This window comes from Lepus europaeus, chromosome 10 (assembly GCF_033115175.1).
Source record: "Lepus europaeus isolate LE1 chromosome 10, mLepTim1.pri, whole genome shotgun sequence".
NCBI classification, from domain to species: Eukaryota; Metazoa; Chordata; class Mammalia; order Lagomorpha; family Leporidae; genus Lepus; species Lepus europaeus.
In genome coordinates this window covers 2,604,481-2,624,424 of record NC_084836.1, presented here as the reverse complement: position 1 = coordinate 2,624,424, position 19,944 = coordinate 2,604,481, and the positions used below count along the sequence as shown (strand labels likewise).

The window sequence follows — 19,944 nt, the reverse complement described above, 5'->3', positions numbered from 1 at the left end:
GTCCCTGTCTGCTTCCAGGCTCAATGCGTGGTTCTTCTTCGGGGCCCCAGCCTGCAGGTCCTGAGACACGGGGCCGCCCACTCTCCGACCGTGAGCCGGATCAACCTCCCTGCTTCCCAAGCTGCTCCTCCCACGTCTTCCAGTTGACCTAACCCAGGCACAGTTACCGAGGTGCTCGTAGGCGGCCGGCAAGGAGGGCCCAGAACGCAGCTACTGGCAGTCTGGTGTGTGAGGGCCCGTGAGGCCTGGGCCACGGTCAGCAGGTGCAGGGCCCAGTGAGGGGCAGCTGTGAGCAGATTACTGTGGGGCGGGGCGGATGGGCGCCCCTGCGGCTCCTGCCCTCGGCCCTCCCCATCCAGGTGAACCTCGTCTCCACCGCCTGCCGCCCCTTCCCTCTGCCTTGGCTGTCGGCTCCTGGTGATGCTCCTGCTCCCCACATCCAACTCCGACCCCACGGTGCAGCGGGTGCCCCTCCACCCCGCGTTCAGGTAGGACCAGGCACCTGTGGGGCCTCGGCGCTCAGCACCCTCCCCGCATACCCGTGCCTCTCCCACGCTGGGCGCCCCCCTGCAGCCGTGGCCGTCCCGGGCTCTGGCTGACCCCCAGCCTGGTATGTTCTCCTCCAAAGCCAGGGCAGCACCCCTGGCCCAGGAGGACCCTCCCTGGGTTTGTCCCCTCTGTGCCCCAGTCGGGCACACAGTAGGCGCTCAGTAAAGCCGCCTCGGGAGGCTCATTGTCCCGGTGGTGCCAAAGGCCCCTCGCAGAAGGCTCTGGCCGCCCCTCCTCCCACCAGCCCCAGCTCCCAGTGGAAGCTGTGCTGAGTCACAAGGGAGCATTGTGGTGCCCGCCTCACCCTCACGGTGGGCTCTGGAGTGGGGCGAGCCTTCAGCCTGCTGGGGCTGGCAGTGGGTTACCTGGGTGACAGGTGCCAGTGGCCTGGAGGGCTCGGGTTCTGTGTTTCGTTGGGGTCATTGGGTCTTGCATTGTTTTTTAAAGGTTTATTTTTTTGTGTGTATTTGAAAGGCAGAGTTACAGAGAGAGGAGGAGAGACTCCCCAGATGGCTGCAACAGCTGGTGCTAGGCCAGGCTGAAGCCAGGAACCACACGTGGGTCTCCCATGTGGGTGCAGGGGCCCAAGCACTTGGGCCATCTTCCACGGCTTTTCCCTAGGCCGTTAGCAGGGAGCTGGATGGGAACCAGCGCCCATATGGATGCCAGCGTTGCAGACGGAGGCCTAACCTGTGCCACGGCACCATGGCCCCCAGTTTTGCAGCATGTGGGGGCCTTGGAGTGGCAGGAGCCAGGGATGGGACAGGAGCTGTCCCCGTGCTGTGTTGTCATATGCGGTAAGAGGGTTTCCTGGTTTTGTGCCTGGCAGCCCAGACTGGCCTTGTTAGTGTCCTGGGGCTTGGGCTGGGTGCCAGCCACAGCTGGGCCACATTAACAAAACAGGTGTTGCCGGGAGGCGGCCGTGGCTCGCAGGCTGACTTGGCTCACCTGTACCATTCAAGTCGTGTGGGTCCGCCCCTTGCTGGGTCCGCCCAGGACCGAGGCGACTCTGCCACCTGCGTGGTTCTCGCATTCATTCAGCGCTAACCTGGGCCATGGGTGCCACGTGGAGGGGGTGCCTCCTCCTCCTGTGGCAGCCTGCGCCGCAGGGACTGGGGTCCTGGGTCTCCCGCGGGCTTCTCACAGCATCCCTGGTTTGTCACGGGACAGTGAGGGGCACCTCCCTGGGCCCTGAGGGGTGGCCCAGCCCATGGCCGGGGGTTGACCTGGCTTCCTCAGAGCTGGCTCCCCTCCCGGTGGTCCTGGGGGCGCCCCCTCCCTGCTGGCCTGCTTGCCTCGAGGGGGAGAGGAGATGGGGGGCGAGGAGTGTGTTAGCACGGATGTGAGATCCCCTCCCCCGGATGCTTCTGGCTCTAGGGGCTGTCAGACCCCCCAGTGGCCCGGGCCACGTGTGAGTGTGTGACACTCAGGCTGCCGGGCGTGGAACCCATGGGCTCAGTGAGGGGCTCTCAGTCCTCAGGGGTCTGCCCGATGGGCAGTGGGCCCACTGAGCCCACTTGTCCTGCGGCAGGATGGGCAGCCCTGCCCACCTGTTCCCAAGGTGTATCCCTCAAGTTTTCCTGGCACCGGCTGGCTCCCGGCGGTGGGGGTGGGGCTGCCCAGGGGCTGAGGGTCACCTGGGCCTCCTTTGCGCCCAGCCTTCTACAGCACAGATTGGGGGCCGGACTGGCTCGGGTGGCGCCCCATCTGGAGGACAGCCCCGCCTCCAGCCGTTCTCCACCGTCCCACGTGCCGGCAGGGCAGTGGCAGGAAGACAGGAGCCCGTGCAGCCGTCTCATTGGCTGGCTCTTCCCAAGCCCTGGTTGCCAAGAGTGATGGAAAGAGGTGAAAGTGAGCACTCCCACTAGAGAGGAATTCTTGTGTTTCCGAGGCTTATGTAATCCCAAGGGTTTTATCTGCCAACGTGAAACTTAGGTTTTCTTGTTAGCTTCTTTTTCTGCTTTTGAAAGATTTATTTTGTGATTTGTTTGAAAGAGTGACACACAGAGAGTGAGCTAGCACGACCTTCCAGTCACTCGTTCACCTGTGACGGCCAAATCTCGTCCAGACTGAAGGCAGCGCCCGGAAGTCCATCCGGGTCCCCTACATGGGTGGCAGGGGCCCAGGTGCGCTAGTGAACCTCTCTGGCTCACTAACAGGAAGCTGGATTGGAAGCGGAGCAGCCGGGACTCAGCCGGCGCTCTGACATGGAATACCGGCGTCACCCGCAGTCGCTTAACCTGCTACACCGCAGTGCCGGCTGCAGTTGGCTGCTTTTGTTTGAGTGAACGTCTGTGTGGCCCCTCTGCCTGCCTCCCCGTCCACCTCCCATGCAGCTGTCCTGGGCGGTGGGCGGGGATTCTGATGATTTCCTGACCATGAGGCCTCGCCGTGCACCTGGACTCGGGCGATGGCCTCAGTCCTTGGTGTCGGGAGGTTTCGGCCCTGAGCGGGCTTTGGGGGTGCAGGGCTGGGGTCCTGAGAAGGTCCTGTGGCCGGTGCTGCTGGCCCTTGGGGTCGGGGCTTCTCCTTGGGATCCACGCAGGTGTGGGCCTGGACTGAGGCCCCGGGTGGTCCAGAGACGTCCTCAGGTGGGCAGAGCTCACACCTGTACCTGGTGCCCTCCTCACCTCTGCTTGGAGGCTTGGGTAGGAGGAGGTGGGACCGGGCCTGACCAGGGCAGCCTGGCTCGAGAAAACTGCCAACACTCTGGGGGCGTGGCCTGGTTTGTCCGAGCTGGGGACAAGGCCCGGCTCTGGCTACTGACTCGGGCCAGAGGCCTTGTGTGTCCTGCAGCAGCCTGTGTACCTGTTTGTGGTTAGGGCGCCGTGTCCCCCTCGCCCCCGGCACTTCCTTCCCTCCCTTAGGCCACTGCTCAGGTGTTCACGATAGCTCGGGCGTCCTGGGACAGACCTGGAGCCTCTCCTCACCTGCCGCACAGGTGCAGAGTCCCCGCAGGGCTCCGAGGGCCACCTGGGGTGACGCACGTGGAGCTGACCGCTGATGGTGGGAAGTGGGACCTGCATTTTTGCCGTTGTCACTGCTGCTGGCCAGGCTCATTCTGAGTTCTGGGCACCACTTCAGGTCACCTTCTACCAGCCCTGGGCCCGGTTGTCCTCTTACAGCCGAGGGGCACTGAGATGCGGTCACCCAGCCACAGCAGCTCCGGTTTACCCTCCGGCTGTGGCTCCGGCTGCTTCTGCCCACCCACCACGGTCCTCTGTGTACTTGGGCTGCTGTGGCTCGAGCCCCACGTGGTACTGGAGGCCCAGTGAGGACTCAGAAGCAAACCCAGGTGCCAGGCAGAGGAGCCCGCCCCCACTGCGGTGGCCGCTGTGTGCCCCCTGGGTGGGGTGACTTAACCTGGGCAGCAGGTGACTTGGTGGTGGCTAGCAGGCTGTGTGGACAGAGGGGATGACCCAGGCAGAGCGCGCGAGGCCGGGGGCCTCTTGGTGGTGTGGGGATGAGAGCCCCAGCGGCAGGGTTGGGGGTGGTGGGTGGTCTCCAGGAAAGTGTCTGGAAAGTGCGGCCCAGCTGTGTGGGGGAGGAGTGGGTGTGCCGAGCCTTCAGCCTTGTCGGATCTGCTGTTGAATCGGTAGCAGGTTGCTACGGTGAAGGGGGGTGGGTGGGATTTGGGCAGTGGGACTTGGGTGGTGTGCGTTAGCTCCCTCTCCCTGCCTCACCCCTACCTGGCACCTCCTGTGGTGTGAGGACGGCAGCGCTGCTCCCTGCCTGGCTGTGGATGCTCGGGGCAGAGCAATGTGGAGCCAGCTTGAAACCGTTTTGCTTATTAATATTTCTGAAATGAATAAACTGTGTGGGCTCTTGCCACGGATTTAGAGCAGAATTCTGAACACTGGCTTAAATAGACCAGGCAGCATGGTAGGCTTAAGGATTTTATTCAGTGAGAGAAATGCATAGGAGAGGGAAGGCTCTAAGAGAGAAAGAAAGACCTAGAAATTAAATTGAAGGGCAGCCCTTTGGTGTAGTGGGTAAGGCCACTGCCTGCAGTGCCAGCATCCCATATGGGCACTGGTTCAAGTCCCAGCTGCTCCACTTCCGATCCAGCTCCCTGCTATGGCCTGGGAAAGCAGTGGAGGATGGGCCAAGTCCTTGGGTCCCTGCACCTGTGTAGGAGACCTGGAAGAGGCTCCTGGCTCCTGGCTTTGGATTGGCCCAGCTCTGGCCATTGCGGCCAATTGGAGAGTGAACCATCGGATGGAAGACCCCTCTCTTGCTCGCTCTCTCGCGCTCTCCCCCCACCCCCGTGTAACTCTGACTTCCAAATAAATAAATAAGTCTTTTAAAAATTAATTTGGGATCCATACCAAGCAGAGGGCAGGCCAAGAGCCACGTGCAGCGATTGCTTAGTTCTGAGCACCAGGATCAGTGGGCGCTGGAGGCCCTGTGCCCCGAGGCAAGGGACAACAGGAGAAACAACGGGCAGTCAGGGCCGGGCCTGGGTTCCAGGCCTTTCCTCCACCTCCGGAGGGGCGTGGTTACAGTCTGATGGGCAGGTGGGTGCACAGGTGGGGTCAGGTAGGGGGATGGGATCACACAGGGGGCGTGGGGAGGGCGTGGTCTTCCAGCTCATCCTGCCTGCCTGCGGCAAGCCCATGCTGGGTTCTAAGCGCATGGGTTCTAATGTTTTGTTGTGAGCTGGGTAGTAATAAAAAGAGTGTGGGGGTCCCCGTGCTGATTTCCGGCTCTGACTCCTGACCCCAGCTTTCAGCCTGCGTAGACCCCAAGTACCACGTGGGAGGCCTGGACTGCGTCCCCAGACCCAGGCTTTGGCCCCCGCCCTGGCTACTGAGCATCTGGGGAGTGAACCATTAGGTGGGAACTTGCTCTCTCTCCCTGCCTATCACATGAGAGGATATAAATACAACCAGGGAAGTCAGATTGAGGACAAGTTCTTGGAACTGACCGCCATTGGGTGGGCTCCGGAGGCTGTCTCCTGGGCCATGGGGACACCACGCCAGGGGAGGCTGGCCACTGGCCAGGGCGGGATATTTACACGCAGGGAATGGGCGGGGGCACACACCAGGGCTCCCCTCTTGCTTTGTTGGTTGTTGAGGCTTAGGGAGAGCAGCGGGAGGACGTTCTCGGAGCTCCCTATAGCAGCCAGCGAGGAAGGGACACAAGGACCTGTTTCCTTTTTCACTGTAGCAGCCGCACCAGCGGGGACCACGCTGGGTTGTCAGACGCAGCCGTGGGTGACTGGGTGCGGGAGTCCAGTGGAACTGTGGGCTGTTGTGAATCTGCACTGGGGAGCAGTGCTGTTGTCTTGTGTTTTCTGCACTCTGTAAGCGTGGCTGCCGCCTGTGTCACTGAACTGATGATACCTTAGGTGTTGTTAAACAGTGACCTGCCCCTCCCCCGGGCCCCGGGGCAGGAAGTGGAGGCTCTTCCAGGCTTCCCGACTCGCTCCCTGGGCCTTCTGGTGATGGGGTCACGGCGCCTGCCAAGCCCCAGGCTTAACCCCCGACCCCCTGGGCAGCTCCTGTTGGCCCTCTGGGCTTTGGCCTGACCCTTGCTGGACCCAAGCCCCAGAGATGCTTCCTCAAGGGAGGAGAGTCCGGCCGCCTCCTGGAGAGACACCGTGTGCTGGCGGATCCTCGGCGCTGAATTCCTCGTGAGTTTTTGCCTGTCTGGGAGCTGGCCTGGGGCAGGGCCCCCTCGAGGGCCCACTCTGGACAGACTTCGCTGTGCTCTGAGGTCCCTGCCGGGGAAGCTTCCCAGCGCTGGCTGGGGCAGCCTGAGCCGCCGTGGGCTCTTGGTGGTGCTCCAGGCTCTGTGTAGGATCCCCCCCCTCTCTGAACCCAACTCCGCATGCCTCACCATTCTCTGCTGATGCAGGCCCCTCGGGGCCAGGGCCTGGAGTCTCACCTGGAGCTCTGAGCTCCAGCCAGAGACAGCCCTGCCCTCAGGCAGCCCGGGGAGTGGGGGGGGGGGGAGCCATGTTCTCAGTGGGTGTGGCAGGGGCACAAGCCCCCAGAGAGGGAGTTATCCGGAAGTTCTGAGGACCTCAGTCGAAACCTCCCACCCCCCAGCAGGATGGTGGGTTGAGGGGAGAGGCCCCTTGGGGGCGAAGGAGCTGTGTTGGGGACATCTCAGGACCCAGTGTGTTGGCCGGCGCCGCGGCTCACTTGGCTAATCCTCCACCTGTGGCGTTGGTACCCTGGGTTCTAGTCCCGGTTGGGGCGTTGGATTCTGTCCTGGTTGCTCCTCTTCCTGTCCAGCTCTCTGCTGTGGCCCAGGAGTGCAGTGGAGGATGGCCCAAGTGCTTGGGCCCTGCACCCACATGGGAGACCAGGAGGAGGCACCTGGCTCCTGGCTTCGGATCGGCGCAGCGTGCCTGCCGTAGCAGCCATTTGGGGGGGTGAACCAATGGAGGGAAGACCTTTCTCTGTCTCTCTCTCTCACTGTCTAACTCTGCCTGTCAAAAAATAAAAAAGCCAGCGTGTGGGGCCGTCGCAGGAGCAGCTGTGCCTCCCGGGGTGAGTTGGGGGTGCTCTGGAGACGGACGGGTGCAGGAGTGTACTGATGCTGGGTGTGCTGCAGCCGGCGCTGGCACTGGCACTGGCACTGGGGGTGGCGTGGAGTAAGGAAGGACGCGGTGCAGGGCCCCTTGGAGCTTCTGGCTCTAGAAGCCGCGATGGCGGTGCCGCCACGTGGGAGGGCAGATGGTGACGATCCAGAGAGGAGCCGTGCGGGCGCCAAGCTGAGTCAGTGGGGCTTCTGGGGTCCCCCGACTGCACCCAGCCATGGATTCGAGGGGAGGGAGGCAGCTCCCCAAAGAGCCTTGGGTTTGGGGAAACCCCCAAGTCATCCATCCTCATCCTGAGGGAGGGGGCAGGGCCACACTGGAGCCAGCTGTCTGACAACCTGGCCTGGGAGCCGTGTGTGTTTTCAGGCCCGTGGGCAGTTGAGGGGTGCAGCGCGTGACTCCAGGCATGTTGGGGGGTGAGGTTAGAACCTGGCCTCCTGTGCGCCGTGCGTGGCCTCAGCCCGGGGCCAGGTGTGTCCCCTGAGCTGGGGCAGAGGGGCCGGCTTCCCCGGCCGCCTCCGTGAGTCTCCAGAGAGTTGCTCGGTAGCTGGGCTGCCATCCCCTGGGAGACAGACTCTGCTTCTGCCGGGACCGGTGGGAGTGCCGCTGGCAGCAAGGAGGTGGGGGCACTCCTGGGGCCTCCTGGAACTCTGAAAGGGGCTTTTGCGGGGCGGGGTACGGATGGACGGCGGCTCAGGGAACGCTCAGGGCCAGGACTGCTCCCCCCGTTCTGGGCTGGGAGGGGGCCAAAATCCTTTGTGGCTTCCAAGCCCAGGGCTCTCAGACACTGCCTCCTTTGTGCCCGGAGCGATTCAGTGGGTTTCTAAAGCAGTGCGCTGGGCTGGATTCTGTCCCAGTGCAGAGGGGCCAGGGGCCTGGGGCCTGGCTGGACGCTGCCTGCTCTGCTCAGGCCCCAGGCTGCAGGTGCCGCCCCCTGAGCTACTGGGGGCACATGGCCACCGGTCCCCGAGCAGGCCTGGGCCTGGAGCAGGAGCTGGAGTAGCCGCAGCTGAGGGGTGTCGGCCAGCGCAGCGTCCACGAGGAGGTATGGGGGAGGGGTCCCCTCTGCAGGCCGGAGCTGGTCCTCTGGAGCCGTCTCCTGAAAGGGGTGCTCCCTCGTGCAGCCCACTGCTCAGCCCGGACCTGGGACAGCCCCGAGGGGTCCTGTGAGGAAGGGTCCAGCCACCTGAGAGGGTGGACGTGTGGGGAGTTGCTGGGCCTGTGGGCGGTGGGGGATGGGCAGCTGGGAGTTGGGGAGCTGGAAGGGGTTGACCTGGGCCTGGTGGGAAAAGCTTCCTTTGGGGGGGTCATGCCTGTCACCCAGATCCGGCCATCTTCAGGCGTCCCCAAATCTGCACTCACCTGCAGCCTGCCTGTGCGGCACTACTCGGGGGTCCTCTCTGCAGAGGTGCTGAGCCAAGGTGGTCCTGGCTTAGGCAGTGCAGGGGTGTGGACGTGGGCGTGGGCGTGGGGCGCGTCCTTCCCTGAGTGCCCGGGGTGGTTGTCCCTGGTCGGCTCGTGGTTGTCCCTGGTCGGCTCGTGGTTGCCGACGGCAGTGTGAAGGCTGCTCGTTCTGACGAACCCGAGGAGGAGGGTGGTGGGGCCCCCGGGCCCCCTTGCTTCTGTGGGCTGTGTGTATGGGCACTGAGCCCACGGCAGGAGGACGAGCCCCGGTGGGCAGCTGGGTGCCGCGGCCGGGGCGCACGCTGCATTCTGATGGTGGCAGCCGGACGCTTGGTGCCTTTGTCTCTGTTCTCCTGGAGCTGAATGCCGAAGGCAGCCCCAGCCCCAGGGGAGGCGACAGTCCCAGGCTGGGAGGAACCGACTGCCCAGAACCCTGTGAGGAGCCCGGGCAGCCTCGGGGCCCCTGCCCAGGCCCTGGCTCCCGCAGAGGCTGCTCCAGGAAGGGGAACCCCGGGCACCTAGAGAAGGGAGGAGGAGGTTTGCGCGGCCGCCCTTCCTCTTCTTGGTGTGTGCTGCTTTTTCCCATGAAGAAGGCAGTAGGAATGGGGTGCGGCGGGCTGGGGGGGTGGGTGCTGGCCGAGCACAGAGCTGAGTTTTCCGAGGCGAGGGCTCGGAGGTGGAGGACGTGTTAATGCCACGGAGCTGGGCCCTTCAGCACGGCTCGGCTGCTCCGCTCTGTGTTGTGTGTATTCTACCATAATACAAACTGGGGTGGGGCGTCAAGGCTCCCGGTCTGGGCGTGCAGGGGCCTCCGCACACGTGTTTGCACAACGGGGAGTAGCATTTGGTGATGCCCCGGCCTTCGCAGAGCCGCCGTCCCATGTGAGGCCCCTGTGGTGTTCCTGGCTGCCCCGCCCTCCCCGACTCGGACCAGGGCGGATGTTGGCTGCCCCTCGGGTGTGACCCTGGCGTGCAGGGAGGGCCCCTGTGTCCCGGCCCGCCTCCCTCCCGCCGCCTCACTCAGCTCCGTTTCCATTGCGTGAACTGGAAGGTTCCTGCACGCGATAGTGCGATTTTTTTCAGTTTACTCGGGCGTCCTAGCACAAAGATGTTGCTCCTGCCTCTCTTGTTGGCCACCTGTGTGGCTGTTGCCTGTGGTTTTGTTTATTCTTTTTAACCAGCGGAAGTTGTTAACGTCGTGGGCTTGTCCTGCTGGGTTTTTTCCGCTTTGTGATTTTATTCTTGTCTCTCACTGTGGACTCCTGCTTCTCCCCTGGGACTCGCTCAGTACCCAGTTCTGCTTTCTCCTGGTTCATGGCGGGCGGTGTCTTCTGGGCCCCCGCGCTGGGAGCTGTGGACAGCTGCCTCGCCCCGTGTGCCCACTCCTGGGGCCCCAGGGGGCACCGGGTATCGGCATCTCTGCACCTTGCACCGGGGCCAGCGACAGGTCGCGCGTCTGCAGGTGTCTGTCCCCGTGTGACGGCTTGGGCCCAGCGTTGGTGAAAGCTGGGAGCAGCAGTCGGGAGGCGGGGCCCCAAGGGAGGAGGTGCCCAGGTCACTGTGGCACCAAGAAGAGTGTCTTGCTCTTTGGCTGGCTTAGAGGATGAAAGGCGGTGGGCGTTGACACTTCTGATGGTCTGTGAGGGTGTGGGGACACGCGGGGACAGCCACCAGCCAGGGCTTGGGGAGAGAAATTGTGGCTCAGCAGCGTCGGGCGGGGCAGGCTTCGGGGCTTGGCTCCGACAGACAGGGGTCCTGCGCTCGTCTTCGGGACGGAGCCCCGGGAACGGGCAGGCGTCTTCCCCGCTCTTGCAGGGACCCAGCCCCGGCCTCGCTTCAGCAAGGCGCCCGCCCTCCCCTGCCACACTGCCCTCCCCGCTGCCCCGTGGCTCGGAGCAGGTTCCACTACGTCCCGAGCAGGCCGTGGGCTGCCTGCTGTTCCGGGGGGCCCACTGCCGCCGCCACACCAGTCGGGCAGGAGGGGCGCGGGGCTGTCCCTGCCCACACTGCCCCTCTTCCCACCTCCACCTCTGGGCCTCCCGGGAGATGGCCCAGCCCGGCTCCCCGCCCTCCCCCTGTGAGTGAGAAGGTCCCTCAGCCGCCTGGGGTCAGGCTCTCCTCAGCTGTGCCATCTAAAACCCCAGGATGCTTTAGCCTTGTTGGGGTCCCCCCCGCTTCAGAGGTGGAAACCCCAGCTCAGGGCGGAGGGGCTGGTGGCTGAAGGCCAGGGCCGGGGGTGTCGGGGACACCCCAGTGCACATTCCTGCCTCGGTGCCCACGTGTGTCCCTACACTGGGCCTCTGCCCCGAGCGCTGGGGGGTCCAGGCTGCTGCTGCCCGGGGGCTCCTGATGTAGCCTGTCCCTGGGGAGGCTTCTTGGAGGAGGCGAGGCCTGAGCCGAGTCTGCAGGCCGGGCCACGGGCTGTGAGCAGGCTGGTGTCTCAGGCAGAGTCCCTGGGGGACAGCCTGGTGGGGGCGTGGTGAGGCCGGGTTCCACTGGGACCCGCAGGGCAGCCGTCGGGGGTTGGGGCAGCCCCAGTGTGGACCCCCTGGCGGTTTCCAGGCCTGGGCCCCGTCCCCGGCAGTGCATGCCGCCGTCCTTGACAGCTTGTTGGGAGAATGTGGGGCAGGGTGGGGGCGGGTTTAGCCTTCTTTCTCACTGCCGGCTGTGGGGAGGCAGAGGCTGGGCTGTCTGCCCAGCGGGGGCACCCCGATGGGGATGTGGGAGGATGGGCAGTGGCGGGAGGAGCTCTGGGGCTGGTGGGAGCCAGGTGGGGTCTCCGTGTGCAGAGCCGGCCCGGGCGCCTCACCAGGTCCCTCCTTCCCTTCCAGGGACCCCGACCGTCATGTTAAGGTAAAGCAGCGGGGCTCAGTGCTGAACATGCTAAGGAGGCTGGACAAGATCAGGTTCAGAGGTCACAAGAGAGACGACTTCCTCGATCTGGCCGAGTCTCCCAATGCCTCAGACACCGAATGCGGAGACGAGATCCCCCTGAAGATCCCGCGGACCTCGCCCCGGGACGGCGAGGAGCTCCGGGACCCTGTGAGTACCGGCTCTGGCTGGCGGGCTGGGCTGGGCTGGACAGACGCAGCTGCGGGCCTGCTCCCCCTCCTCTGGTCCCGCTGCCTGCCCTCGCCCGCCCCGCCCCCGGGTCTCCCTGGCCGCAGCCTCTGCCCTGCCTGGGGTTCGTCTAGTGGCTGCGTTTTACCTCGCTCCCTGGTTTTCTGTGGCTGGTATGGAAGTGGCCGCAGGCAGCGTGCCGTCTGGGAGCTTCTGGCTCCCGTCTGGCTGTGCCAGGGCGCGGGTCATCAACCCAGGGTGGCCGGCTGGGCCCTCCCGCCTGCAGCAGAGGCCCGCTGAGCACCTGCGGCTCCGACGGGACCGAAGCATGGGTGGGCCGTGGCCCCTGCCCCAGCCAGGTGTGGCCCCTGGGCTCACTGCTGTGGGCACACCTACCCCAGGCTTCTCCACCGCCTTCTCCAAACCATCTCGTGCCAGGTGTGGGCGACCCGCCCTGCCGTTTGCTCTCCCAGCCCCTGAGCCAGGGAGAGGCCGCAGAGCTGGGCCGTGAGTGCCATCCTTCCTGTGTGTCTGCGCCTGGCGGGAATTAATAATTCACTGCACGCCCGCTCGCCCCAGGTGGTGGGTGCTGGGCCCCTGCACCTGCTGTGCCGCCCTGCAGTGGTGCCGTCTGGCGACAGCCTACGGACTGAGTGTGCTGCGGCTGCCGTGGCTCCTCGGGAATCCCCACACGTGGGCAGCTCTGAGCTCCACAGCAAGTGGTGACTGGGGTCCCACAGAGAGGCCGAAGCTGGGCTGTCCTGGCTCCCACTCCTTCTGTCCATCCGCCCATCTGTCTAGCAGGGCAACCACTATCTAGGTGGAGGCGGAGGCCGGGCCTGGAGCGGCCCTCCCATCTGGGTGTGACGTGTCTGAGGGGGCGGGGCATCTGCAGGTCCCCCAGGCCTTGGACAGCCTCGTAGTCCACCAGTGCCCTACCCCCTCCTCCCCCAGGTTGGCCCCCAGACCACCGGCACTGACCCCTCCCTGTGCATCTGGCCAGGTCACCTGCAGGTCTCTGGCTGGTGGCCCAGCGGGGGTGGATTGTGGAGGTCTCTGGGGCTGTGAACACAGGGCCTGGGCTGTGGGGGAGAGATGAGGAGCCATGGTGCTTGGCGATGTGGGGTAGGGGCTGGGCACCCCCCCACTCTCCTAGGCCTGAGAGAGGGACAGGCAGGGCGTGGGCTTTGGGGGAGTGGGCACCCAGCTCCCTTCTCAGGCCTCAGCCCCCCAGAAACAGCCCCAGGGTGGCCCCCCCACCCTGGCTTCCCTGGGCTCCTGAGAACAGGTCCTTTGCCCAGGGCTCTGTGGAGGCCAAGCAGCCAGAGCTGGCCCCAGGTCTGCCCGCCTATGTGCCTTGCCCCTGCCAGGGTAGCCCCCATGTGTGGGCCTTGGGTGCCCACAGCCCCCGGGCTCATTTTTAGGGTCTTACCCCCGTTGGACAGATAAGAGGCTCGGGGGCCTTAGTCACACGTGAGGTCACGAGATGAGGCAGTGGCAGAGCCAGATCTGGGTATGGGGCTCCAGGGCCTGGCCTCCACCGTCCCCCTCCCCCCAGCCCACCAGGCTCTGGGGCTCCCCCCCCCCGACACCTGCCCTGGTCACAGCCCTGTTAGGATTGGTGCCTGGAGTCACAGTCACAGGGCCCTCCCGGGGAGCCCCCTCCTGCCACACAGGAGAGGGGGCTGAGCGTGGGGCGGCACACGCTGGCCTGGGCCGGGCCTGGCCCCGTCTTCTCTGCTGGGGTGGGCCTGGCTGTGTGGGGACTGTTCCGGGCCCCGAGTGGGAGGAGCCGAGGCCACAGCCGTGGGGGGAGGGGGTTCCTTTCTGCAGCAGCCCTTGAGGGAATGCCCAGGATCAGCCAGCAGCCGCCCCCGGCAGGACGGGGTGCAGGCAGCCGGGCTGGGCTGGGCCGCACGCGTGTCTTCTGTCTTTGATGCGTGGTGGCACCCAGGGCTCCAGGCTGTCTGCGTGCTGCCTGCTGACGAGCTCAGGACCAGGTGGCCTGGGCCTGCCTCCTGGGCCAGCCTGGGGCCAGGCTCACCCTGCGCAGGGTCTGTGGTGGGTGGGGCGGGGACCAGGCTGCGGTGCCCAGCTGTGGCTTTGTGCTGTGCTCCGCCAGGAGTGCTGTGCACAGGGCAAGTGCGCTGGTTATAACACACGTTCTCCCGCAGGGACCCCATGGAGAAGCAGGTCAGGCCCCAGGGCAGGCACTTCTGGGCCGGCAGGGTTGCCGAGGTCTCTCTCTGGTTCGGCGTTCATGGCCACCTGCTCCTCCACACAGGCCCGGGCTCTCTCGGGCCTGGTCTTCCCTGGCCAGGGCAGGTGGCGGGGTCTGAATCCGATGCAAGGGATGGGAGAGAAACTCGCAGACAAGAGGGGCTGGAGATGAGGCGAGGGGTGTGCCTGCCCCTGAACCAGACACAGGAGTGGGTGTGCCCAGGGTGAGAGGGCCAGGTGGGGATGAGGAGGGTTCAGACGGGAGCCAGGTGCCAGCCAGGGTCCTCGGTCAGTGGCCTAGAGCTGCCCAGGGTATACGAGGGCAGGTGGGTTGGGGTGAACTGGTGGCAAGCAGCCTGAAATTTCTGTTTGCTCTCGCCACTTTTTTTTTTTTAAATCCCAAGGTCCCAACCCTGTACCGCCCCTGCACCTTTACGCGCCACTGCCGCCACCTCCTGTCCAGTTGGGTCCCCAGCCCCTCGCACTCGGTGTCTAGGAAGCCCCCCAGCTCCTGGCCGTCCTCTCTGAAAGACAGAGGCTGAGGACTGGGCCCTGTGTGGGAGCTGGGCTGTGGGTCTGGCAGGGCCTCGCAGGGTTCTGGGGAGATTCTCCCCAGCCGCGTGGGGCTGTCTGCCCTGGCTGTGTTGGAGCCGCCTTTGCAGGTGCTCCGGCGCTGAGGCCTGCCTGGGCCTGTGTGGCCCGGCTCCTGGGACCCAGACCAGGCCTTCCCAGAGCCTCTCCTCCTGGGGGGACGCTTGTGGACTCCTGGGCCCCCCCCCATCATCTAGAACAGGTGCTCTGGCTGGTCTTCCTCGGTCGAGGTGGGCCGGGCACATGGAACTGCCCTGTCTTTGTCCCACCCGCTGGTCTCTGTGCCACCCTGCCCGGCTCACAGCCTGGTCCCTGTCCCCTGGGAGCCAGAGCTGCTGAAACTCAGGACCAGGTCAGGGATCAGAGGGTGTGGCCCAGAAGCCTCGGCTGCCTCTGTCAGCCCCTTCCCTGGCTGTGCGGCGTGGCCCCTGTGTGCCGTTCCCGGCCAGGTCAGCAGCGGGATGCAGCCGTGGGGCTCAGCAGGCCTGGCTGTGCCGGGTGGCGCCTGTCTCCTTTTCCTCCAGTCAGCAGGATGTGCCCAGCCCCCAGGCTCGTGGCGCGGGCAGCGGCTGCCTGTAACTGGAGCCTGCCCTTGGCTCGCGGGGATGGGGCTGTGGTTTAATTAGCCCTCCACGGAGCCGGGAAGTCGAGGCCTGGCTGGAGTTTATGGGAAGTCGGCTCTGCAAGGCCTCTGAGGACATCCGTACTGCCTGAGACCCCCAGGTGGCCTGATGTAGGTGGGCCCAGCCTCTGCCTTGTCCGCGGTGCGAGCTGGTGCCGGGTGGGACCCTCAGCCCATGGTGCCATCCTCATGTCCTGGAGGCCGAAGCTTCTCTCCTCAGGCCTTCTCGTGCCCTCTGCAGAGCTGAGGGTGGACCTGGGGTGCCCCAGCCGCTTCCTCTGAGGGCCTGCTGTTTCTCTTCCAGGCTGGTCCAGGGACCCTCATCATGGCCTCAGGCGTCCAGGACTTTAACCGGACGGAGTTTGATCGGCTGAACGAGATCAAAGGTCACTTGGAAATCGCCTTGCTGGAAAAGCACTTCCTGCGTGAGTGCCACTCTGTGCCCGTGGAAGGATGGGCCGGGGTGGGGCCTGGTGGCCGTGCTGTGGGCTCAGGAGTGCCCACGTGGCCCAAATCCGTGCCTCCCCGCTGCTGCCGCCCGAGCCCAGCCCAGCCTCTGCAAGCATGGAATGCTCTGTGGAAGTTCTGGTGGTGATGGCCAGTCTGGGATAGGTCATTTTCAACTTACCAGAAACTTCTGGAAGAATCTGACATTTGTATTTGCTCTGTTTATGGATCAAGGAGGGAGGAAGAGCAGTGGGACCTTGTCCATTTGCCTGCACCGCGTGTTCCCTGCTTGTTGGGGTCCTAGTCTCTGGGGCAGTGCGAATGGTGGAGAATGTTCTGGAAGCTGTGACCTCTGTGGATGCTCTCTCCTCCCCTGCATGGAGAAACTGAGGCATGGAGGGCTCACTCGAGTCGGCCTGCTGTTGGGCAAAGGCCCCTGCCTAGGGTCAAATGGTCATAGCAGGCAGCCGAGGCCGGAGCTCCCTGACCCCGGGGGGTGCGCACAACTCTGTTGGCCGCCAGGGCACTTTCACGGCTGATGCGGTTGGGGAAGACGACACAGGGAGCAGTGGCTTTCTCCGGGAACCCAGCCCTGTAGCAGTCACTACTCTGCAACGCCAGGCCTGAGGAAGGGGCAGCCCTCGGCCGCGAGCAGGGCTGAGGGCCCCACGGGCAGGCCGCCTCCCCTGTGTGTTGCCCCTGCTGTGTCCCAGGTGCCCCTGTGCCGGCAGCGTGTGGGCCTCGGTCACTGCACCTTTTCCAGTTGCGTCTTGCAGACTGGGCTGGGGTCTCTGCTTCCTGGCCCGGGGCCTGCACGGGAAGCCCTTGGTGGAGGGGAGCAGCCGCGGGTGGGGGTGGGGGTGGGTTTCCCCTGCCAAGTACTGCTGGTGTCCCAGAAGGAGAGTCCTCGCCTCTCCGTTGGGTGGACGGTGTAGGGACTGGGCCTTGCCCTTGGCCTCTTGCTGTGAGGTACCTGGGGCTTCCACCTGTTGGCCTGGGGTCCGGGGCCTGGCTGCCAGCATCCGTGATCCCCTGGTGCTCGAGGGGTGGGCCCAGGGCCCTGTCTGGTGACAGCCTGGACAGCGGTAGTGAGCCGTGTGCACACGCATGTATGCAGTGGCAGTCGGAGTGTGTGTGCAGCAACACTTTCGAGTGCGTATGGGCAGCAGCGGGTACCTGTTCACGTGTGTGGCCACGTATGCATGAGTGTGTGTGGACGCGTGTGCGTGGTTAACCGTGCTGTGCCTGCGTGTGTGCCTGGGCTGTGTTCTGAACGCCAGGCTGCTCGGGGGTGCCTGGTGGCGCCTGCTGCCTGTGGCCGCGGCTGCTTGAGCTCCTGCCGTGCAGGGCCGTGGGGTTGCCAGGCCTCTGAAGGGACGAGGCGGCCGTCCCTGGGTGGCTGCCGTCGGGGGCTCCTGGAGGTCGGTCTGGGCAGGCCCTGAGGAAGTTGGATTCCGTTTTGTGGGTCAGAGCAGTGAGTGGGCAGTTTCATGGTGCTGGATGAACCCCCAGAGCCAGGGTTGATCCGTGAAGGGGAGGGGCCTAGCGGGAGCCCCTGACAGGCGGGGGATGGGGAGGCTTCCAGGGCAGGAGTGGGCGGGGGCCTGTCACTCCCATGCTCTGACCAAGCAGCGCTGCAGGAGAGATCCACAGGGCTGTGTCTTGGGCCAGCAGGATCTCGAGGGAGGCAGGGAGAGAGGCCTTCCCTGCCATGGGACATGGCTGCGGTGTCCTCGGCGGGCGCTCGTGACTCTGTCCCCAGGGTGCCTCAGGGAGTGAAACTGGGGCGTCCAGCTTGGGCAGCCTGGGGGCGGGGAGCCATGTGGGCTGGGGGGGGGTCCAGCTTGGGCAACCTGGGGGCGGGGAGCCATGTGGGCTGGGGGGGGGGTCCAGCTTGGGCAGCCTGGGGGCGGGGAGCCATGTGGGCTGGGGGGGGTCCAGCTTGGGCAGCCTGGGGGCGGGGAGCCATGTGGGCTGGGGGGGGGGTCCAGCTTGGGCAGCCTGGGGGCGGGGAGCCATGTGAGCTGGGTCTCCGTGTTGGAGAGGTTGAGTGTGAGGACGTAGGGCTGGGTCAGGGAGCTCACGGTCGGCTTTGCCTGCTGTCCTGTACCCCCGCCACTCCCCCGCGGTAATTTGGAGCGAATCCCAGGCTGCGTTGGGTTTTTCCATCTGTAAATAACGTCAGTGGGTGGCTCCGTGTGTTCGAAAGCCCAGGCGGTGAGTCCGGTGTCCCAGCTGGAGCCGTGCAGCTGTGCTCAGCTGTCTCCAGGCGCCCGGCTTCCACTCGCCCTGGCCTGAGGGTCTGTGTCCAGCGGCGTGACCTCGGGCCCTGTCCTGAGACGTTGGGAAACGGTCACTGTCACTTCTGCTCGTTTCTCCGTGTAACAGCCGACGTGTTTCTGAAAGCCGGCTCGGCTGTGCCAACTGTTCCATTCCCCCCGGGGTGGTTCACCGAGGACAGACTGGGCGCACGCTGGAGTTTGCCCCTTATCTTCCAGCTTTCAGTGGCGGGGTTTTCTGCCCTGGGCATCCCACAGAGGTGACCGAGGAGGGTTGGGCTTTCCTGGGTCTTTCATTGTGGTGTCATCTTGAGATGGGTTGGAAGGGATTTGCTGTGTGCTAGTCGCCGCGTTCTCACAGAGCTGGTGCTGCCCAGTTCTGCCTCTGGGCTTCTGGGTCCTTCCTCGCCTTGGCCGCACCCACACAGTCACACAGTTCCTGTGCCGCGCCTGTGATTAACTCGGCAAGCCAGGCCCACCCGCCGGAGGTGGCGTCAGAGGCTGCGTGTGGCCGCTGGTTGGCCATCCTGCCTCCGCTGCCTGTTCCGTGGCAGGGCTGGGCACCTGGGGTTCACGTGGACAGTTCATTTGGCATCAGGCCCAGGACTCTGGGTGTCCTCCCCGGGCTCACAGGTCTCAGAACCCAGTGCCAGTGTGACGTCCAGACGCAGGCTGACGCGCAGGGGTGCAGGGTCTGGGTTTGTTTCTGTTCGTGCGGGAGGTGTGTCCACTGACAGGCACTACTCACTGGTCTGAGCGTGGCTCTGCACGGGTTTCTCCAAACCTCTCGGTGTCCGCATGATGGGGTTGGCTCCGTTGCTTCTCTTAACTTTTGGGTTTTTTTTTTAGATTTTTTTTCTCCTTTAACTTTTTTATTTTGACACAATATCAGGAAAGTTGTAACAACAGTACGAAGAATTCTCATGTTTTTCATCCCAAGTATTCCTCAAAAGTTAAGTTTTACTGCATTTATGTCTGTATTTCTTTTCCACCTGCCTATCCATGTGTCCATCCATCACCCAGCGATCATCCACCCACACCCACCCTCATTCCACATACCCACCCAAACATCTGCCCATCCAAGTGTCCATCCACCGTCCACCTCTCTGCACGCCCTCCACGCGTCTGTCCGGGCTTCCGTCCACCCCTCTGTCCGTCCATCTGCACGCTTTTTTCTGCGCTGCCTGCAGGTCAGCTGCAGGCACGATGGCCCTAGCTGCTCTGCCGAGTGTTTCCTAAAGGCAGAAGTGAAAGTGCCCCGCATCTGACCACCGCACAGTCACCCGAGGCGGCAGGCTGCTGTCTGGTCTGAGACCCTCCCCGGCCTCACCGTTGTGGAAGGTTCCGGGCCGGGAGCTCCCCTGGCTTTGTGTCCCTGGGTCGGTGTTTTGAAGAAGGTTGTCCCGAGTCCTCACCAGGAGCCTCAGGTCACCCTGTGTCCAGGGGCGGTTGTCCTGAGTGCCTCACGCCGGGCACCTTGTCCACCTTGTCATTTTGTCCCATTGCTCATGGTGTATGGTTGGTTTTTATTTTTAATGATTTAGTTATTTGAGAGGCAGAGCTACAGAGACAGAGGTCTTGCATCCGCTGGTTCACTCCCCAGAGGGCCTCAACTGCTGGAGCTGGGCTGATCTGGAACCAGGAGCTTCTTCTGGGTCTCCCACGCGGGTGCAGGGACCCAAGCACCTGGGCCATCTTCTACTGCTTTCCCAGGCCACAGCAGAGAGCTGGATGGGAAGAGGAGCAGCTGGGACGTGAACCGGCGCCCGTATGGGATTCCGGCGCTGCAGGCAGCGGCTTTCCCCGCTACTCCACAGCGCCGGCCCCGGCTGTTTTTTAAATAAGTTTCTTCTCCCTTTCTGGAATCGGTTACCTGGTTCCCAAGTCGAGGCCTCTTCAGCAAAGTTGAGTTCCTCTGCCTGCCGCCCACCCCTCCTCTTCCGCTGTGTCTCTCTGCGGAGTTTGTTTGTTTGCAGATGCGTCAGTAGAGATGCTCCTCTGTGTGTGTCTGGTAAACCTGACTTGAAAATGTTGCACTGAAAATGCGCGGGATCCTGGCAAGCTCCCACACTGCCCGGCTCAGCGGCTGGCACCTGTGGGGTGCGCGTGGCTTCCCTGGCACCCGTGGGGCTGACGAGAGCTGGGCTCCCCAGAGAGGGTCCTGTCGCGCTCGCCTGCCTCCTGGAAGACCCAGATTGTAGCTCTGAACCGCGGTTTTAACT

General features: G+C 64.4%; 1 protein-coding gene across 2 annotated transcripts in view; it reads left to right on the top strand.

Annotated features, from left to right (window-relative positions):
- The window catches only part of GRAMD4 (GRAM domain containing 4), a 71,934-nt gene that overhangs the window by 23,188 nt on the left and 28,802 nt on the right, over positions 1 to 19,944 (top strand). For both annotated transcript variants that reach the window (XM_062202661.1, XM_062202662.1), the window contains exons 2-3: positions 11,335 to 11,545; positions 15,301 to 15,421. In XM_062202661.1, the coding sequence (XP_062058645.1) occupies positions 11,335 to 11,545; positions 15,301 to 15,421 (332 nt within the window). The remainder of the gene's footprint in view (positions 1 to 11,334; positions 11,546 to 15,300; positions 15,422 to 19,944) is intronic.